The following is a 6,260-nucleotide window of genomic DNA, read 5'->3' as shown; positions in this document are numbered from 1 at the left end:
GAGTGTAACGCTGTGGCAATACCAGGCAAGGCCACTTCTGTGTGTCTCATGGAAATCAGAGAGCTTTCTCAGAGGAAAACTATGCATACATTCTTACTACATTAGGGAAATTACATCAGACACTCAAACCAGATGCAAAGTGGAACTTGTCTTCTTGTCATCGCCGGAGTTTAGAAAAGCTCCACACAGGGGTCGTTCTCATGAAACCACTATAATACATATGGCCTACTATGTGGGTCCCTTGGTTGTTTTTCATATTCATAATCATATTATTTTTGTGCTATTTCTGAGCTTTTCTTATCAAAACATTCGTTACCATAACGCGTCCGGACAATTAAAGATGGATGTCACGTTAATGACTAAACTTTAGCATTGTGTGTTTCAAAAATGCATACTTGATTATTACATTCCTTCACTTTTATTTCTATTGTCATGTTTACAATCTTCATTGCTTTCAAAAATATGAAAGACTGTGAGGGAATGTAGTGATGGAGTACACATTTTTGCACCGTGATTGTGTGTTTCGCCATTTTATGCCAAGCTAAGCTAAGCTAAAATGAATTCATTACCGTAACAGCCATCTTTAATTGTCCGGACGTGTAATGATTTATTTTTTTTTTAAGAAAAGAACAGAAAAAACCCGACTAAACTATAATAGTTAAAAACAACGAAGTGGCCCACATAGTAGGCATTGGGTACTTTAATATTGAAAGGATTTTTGTTTTATAATCTCTGTGAAAATGTGTATTAATTCATTTCGGACATGTTTTATTGTGATTTCATCAGAATGACTCATACTCTAGGTTGAACTCCATACTACTAATAATAATAATCTTTATTTTTACCTTTCATACATGACATGTAACTCAAAGGCCATCAGATAGTGACATTGATGGAAAGCAAGCAAAGCAAAATGCATTTACAAAGTAGAATAATAGAATAACTAAAATAATGAAAGAAATAAACAGGGTAAGATTAAGTGAATGTAAGTGGATTTACAAAACTGCATTTATTAAAAAAAAAAAGATAAATGTTATACTAATATTCAGATTTCGGGTCCACGAAGGATCACAATCGTTCCATGATTGACTTTAAATGCTTAAAAGATGTGAATATTAGGCTGGTAGGTCAGCAAAGGCTACTGTAAAAACTAACTGTCTGTGTAGATCCGTCACTATACTATGGCATTCATTTATCTGGTCAAAATCATCAGACACAGAATGGATTGGTCACAAACTTTGTTGAGAACACTTGTTCACCCCCCCCCATCCCATCGTCTCTCTCTCTCTTGCTCGAGCCTCGTCTGAAGTATCGCGAGAGTAGGATCAGGAAGCGTCGCCACTGGCACATCCCTGAAACGTGATCGCAGTGCTCTTCACGGAAAACATTTCTGGCTATGGCGGGACGACTGAAGGTAGTTCTTCCGACGACCTTTGCTTTTTTTTTTCCCCCTCGATGTCACGAAAGCTGGCGACAGACCGGTTGGGTCAGTAAGGCAGGAGTTTGATTCACGGGAGGGTTGGATTAGGGCAGATGCGTTGCCTCTTCTAGTCATGCCCGGCTTCCTGATGGGATGGTTGTGTTGCCGTCTAAACCACGTACAGACGGTAACAATACTATTAAAGTTTTTCCAATACAACTGGGGCCCACTCCAGGCAAACATAATCCCTTCCTAAATGCGAAGTGTAACGCAGAGACGCCTGTTCAACCGGGAATCAAGTATATGCTCGGGGGTGTCTGGGCAGCGTTGTTGCCAAACAGGTGTGCGTGGGATTCTTTTGTTAGGTAATCGCTTCTATCGAGGCATTTCCACGGGGTTCCCCGGTGTGTAGGCGGCGCGGAAAACGACGATACCCGTGATGCATTGCGCACACACCTGAGACGCGCGCTGATGACGCTCGGCTCGGCTCTATCTAGAGAGGCAGTTGTTGGCGAGTCACTCAGCAAAGTTATTCGTTCGGCTGTCAGACTCCTAGCTCACTGGATCCACTTTTAGTTGACGCATGATGAGTAGGGGAGGAGTTCCGGTGAACGATGAACGCATGTCAAAACGTTGTACACCAACGGAGTCAAACTGAACGAAGAGTTGTAAAATCTCACACTGCTTTATACCGCGCCGCTCTCAAGAGAGTCAAGCTTTTCATCACCAGCGCTCAGCTTGAAACCATCATACACCAAGCAACTTTTCTAACCCTGCTGCATTCTCCGGTTAAACCTGTAGGCACTCTTTGTGGAATAATCTGCTTTCCGCGGCCTGTTGGGGAAAAAAAATAGAACTGTTCGTTCTCGTACGGAGCTTTCATCTGTATCTTATTACATATTGGAGTGATTTAGTTGACATTAAGTCGGCGAAAGTGCCTTTCACGACACAAATGATTGATGCGGAGCCGGAGCTGGATCTCGCAGCTTGTGCGTTCAAGGTTCAAGAGGTTTATTCGTCACATACACATACATACTTTCATACATATATGCAGTGAAATGTCATTGTATGTAAATGTAATGTAATGCGTTCTAATCATTAAAAGAAAAAGTGTGCTCCGATTCAATAAAATGATGTATTTTACAACATGTCCTTGCTTTTTCCACTTGAGAGGGCAGAACAGAGACCGGCAGCTTGTGAGAAGTGCCGAAATCAATGATAAGATAATTATGTTAAACGGAACATGATTCTGTGATATGATGAACAGAATTAGGAAAAAAAATTCTGATTGGACAAGAGCGGACACGGGCGTGGTGGGTGGACGCGCACTTTCAGTTTTGAAAACCTCGCCTATTTTCAGTGGGCCGGATGATCTGGTTCACTGAGAAGAGCCGGCTCCCAAAAATGTTTTAACTATGAAATTTTATTTTAAGTAAGTATTTTGTAAGTATTTATTCCACTACAAAAAACAACATAATTTATAATACATGTGACTGGACTTAATTAACATCCCCTAAAACAAATCCCACAATTATAATGAAAGCAAGGCACTTCAATGAAAGAAATGCTATTGTTTAAATAAAGTGTTATATTCCCAATACTTCTCTTTCTTCCATTGTGTTCTAATGGAGTGAAGAGCATTTGAATTGTTTAGGTAGAATCCTAATTTAGCTTTGCTCACTGGAGAGATCTATACGTCTGTACCCCTGCGCACCAAGCAGGGACACAGTTATTATATATTATTAAATATGCTTTTTAAATCTTTAAATATTATAAATAAAATGTTCACTCTTTTATAAATGTTTATTCATGTAACTTAAACTGTATTTCTTGCAGAACACTTAATGGTTCAATTATTTCAAAGCTCCATCAGACGCTGAGCCACGCTGAAGATGATTAAAAATCTTTAATCCAGATTTAATTCTAAAGTCAATAACGTTGATAAACGTTAATAAAACGTTAATAAAAATGAATAAATATTTATTTCAAAGTCATTCATGCTGGCGATTCACTGGCGTGTTGTGATGTAACTCCTCCCACCCCCTCCTACTCCCGCCACTCCCTGGTGATCGGATTGCCTATTGTCGATCTCGAGTGGCCACAATTGGACAATAAGAAAATATAAACAATCGGCCAACCCGTATATATACTATATTGTGTGTGTGTGTTTTATTTATTGTAATAGTTACCTGGTAATTTTATGTTTTGTATGTTAATAAATTATTATAATTTACCACATCTCTGTTGGTTTTATTTATTATTTAATAGGCCTACATTTCCATTTCGGACAAGTCAATTTGGCGAACGGGCAAGTGGCTTAAAAAGCTTAATGTCAAGCCCTAGAAGGGCAATCGGTGAACCGGCGACAGGGTCTTGGGTGCCCAAGGCTCATTGATGCGCGTGGGGAGCGACGGCTAGCCGTCTGTTCCTATCCCAGAGAAGAGGTACTGTTAACACAAATTGCAAAATAAGTTAATGCTGGCTGTGATAGAAAGTGTCAGAACACACGGTGCATCCCAGCTTTTATGGGGCTGTGTAGCCGCAGACCGGTCAAAGTGCCTATGCTGACCCCTGTCCACCGCCAAAAGCGCCTACAATAGGCATGTAAGCATTAGAACTCGACCATGGAGCAATGGAAGAAGGTGGCCTGGTCTGATGAATCATATTTTCATTTACATCATGTGGATGGCCGGATCTCAATCAGATCGAGTATCTGTGGGATGTGCTGGAACATTACGTCCGGTCCACAGATTCAACATTCTAGATGTTTATTTGTCACAAACATATACATGCAAGCATACATACAGTATTGGTAGTGAAATGACATTGCAACACACCCGGAGATTATGCCCAATAACATTCCTTTAACTAAATGATTCCTAAAATGCAATTAAACTAGTAAATAGAATGAAAAATTAGTAAAAAAAAGGGTAATATTCAAAGTAGGAACTAAAAATAGAAGTAAAAAGGAATAGACTTATGGTATATACAGATATGTGCAGTAAAGTGGCATGTGAACAAAGTGAGGTTATGTGTTTGGAGATGTACAGTATGCAGTACAATATGCAACATACAGTACAGTAAGGCAATGGGGCCTATGTGTGTGTCTCAGTGCGGGCCCCTGGTTAGTTCAGTATTGACAGTCGTTATGGCTTGCGGGAAGAAACTGGGTCTCTCCTCACTGCGTGACTGCGGAGGCGCTTTCCCGACTGCAGCAGCTGGAACAGTCTGTTGTGGTGAGGATCCTTCATGATCCTGCGGCCTCTGCTACTACACCTCCTGGTGTATAAGTCTTGCAAGGAGGGGAGGGTAGTTCCAGTGGTACCTTCGGCTGAACACACCACCCTCTGCAGGGCCCGCCTGTCCTGAGCAGTACAGTTCCCAAACCAGGCAGTGATGTTGCCTGTCAGGATGCTCTCCACTCCTCCAGAGTAGAAGGACTTGAGTATCCTCACCGAAACACTGAATTTCATCAACTGCCTGAGGTGGTAAAGACTCTTTCCCACCAAAGTGTCTGTATGTGTAGTCCATGTTAGGTCCTCTGTGATGTGGACTCCTAGGTACTTGAAGCTGGGAGTCCACATCACAGAGGACCTAACAGGGACCAGTGTCTAAGTTACGGGGACTTGAATCAAAAAGTCCCTGGTCAGGGGTAGTACTTTTCAAAAGTCCAGGAACCTTGGGGGTGGGGCTTGCAGTGCTGAACATTTCTGATTGGTCGAATACACGCAGCATTTTATTACAGACACCATTTTAAAAAATCTGCAGCTGTAAACAGACTGTATGTACAGTTTGTTTTTTGTTCTAAATATGTTATGTTTGTATAAAAATGGGTCGTTTTCCTCTTTTGTTTTGATAATGAAAAAGTGTGTGTGTGGTGTCTGAGTTAATATTTTTTTTGGCAGTAAGTACAAGGACTGAAAAATAGAATGGATAAAGAAAGACAACCAAAGTGATATTCCCCTTTATTACTTTCATTGCCTTTCTTTATCCATTTTATTCTTCTTGTTGTTGTATAGTCTTCTGCATTACTGCCATCTACTGGACTGGAATGGAGCATGGTCTGTTGTATAGTCGCACTCAAAAATGACGTGTAAAAACAGTCATCACTTTTTCATACATCAACGGACCAATTTGCGTAATCTTCACAAGTCTTCAGACCCTGGTGGAAACACAGACAAGGGGCTGAAGGCCTTCCTGGGGAAAAAAAAGTTCCTGGGTCTAAATGGGCATCAATCTGACGATTTACTTTTACTCAACCATATCAATTCAACCCATTTGTTTGTGGCCAGTGGAATCTAATAATTGGTCCACCAGGGACATCTGCCATCTAAATTTGTCCAAAAAAAGCACAAAATTATGCTGCCTTTCTTTAATTTCTGACATGTCTGTTTGCTATGGGTCATGGTTGTTGTTGCATTGGGGATATTCAGTAGTACCAAATACCGATACCTGTTTTAGCCTGGTATTGGGCTGATCTCCAATCCCTGTCACGACATCCCATGTCACAATTGAATAGCTTCAGTTTAAAAAGTGCTTTTTTTGTTTGTTTTTTTGTCAACAGAAACAAATTAAGGACGCTGTAAAGATCATCGGCTCGGGGGGTCTCCTGTTCGCGTCGTACCTCACGATTGTCGGGGATGAGCATTTCTACGCCAACCAGCTCATGCCTCTAACGCAGAGGATTCTGGGAGCTGAGACGGCCCATGTGATGGCAGTGAGGTTGATAGGTCTGGGCCTCGTGCCTCAGAATCGTTACCAGGACCCTGCCTCTCTGGTATGTACTGAAATTTGTTTCTTCCTCATGATGAGGGCAGAACGGTCAAATAGTCATCTTAGG

The 6,260-nt window shown here is 41.2% G+C and overlaps 1 protein-coding gene across 2 annotated transcripts in view; it reads left to right on the top strand.

Annotated features, from left to right (window-relative positions):
- The first annotated feature begins 1,347 nt into the window (after positions 1 to 1,347).
- The window catches only part of dhodh (dihydroorotate dehydrogenase), a 29,435-nt gene continuing 24,522 nt past the window's right edge, over positions 1,348 to 6,260 (top strand). Inside the window, exons 1-2 of one of the 2 annotated variants that reach the window (XM_079997446.1) lie at positions 1,348 to 1,414; positions 5,985 to 6,197. In XM_079997446.1, the coding sequence (XP_079853572.1) occupies positions 1,397 to 1,414; positions 5,985 to 6,197 (231 nt within the window). In that variant the 5' untranslated portion in view covers positions 1,348 to 1,396. Of the gene's footprint in view, positions 1,487 to 5,984; positions 6,198 to 6,260 lie in introns of both variants that reach the window. The other variant, XM_079997445.1, reaches the window with a different exon arrangement.

This window comes from Zeus faber (genome assembly GCF_960531495.2).
Source record: "Zeus faber genome assembly, chromosome: 3".
NCBI lineage: Eukaryota > Metazoa > Chordata > Actinopteri > Zeiformes > Zeidae > Zeus > Zeus faber.
This window is presented reverse-complemented; position numbering and strand designations above follow the sequence as displayed.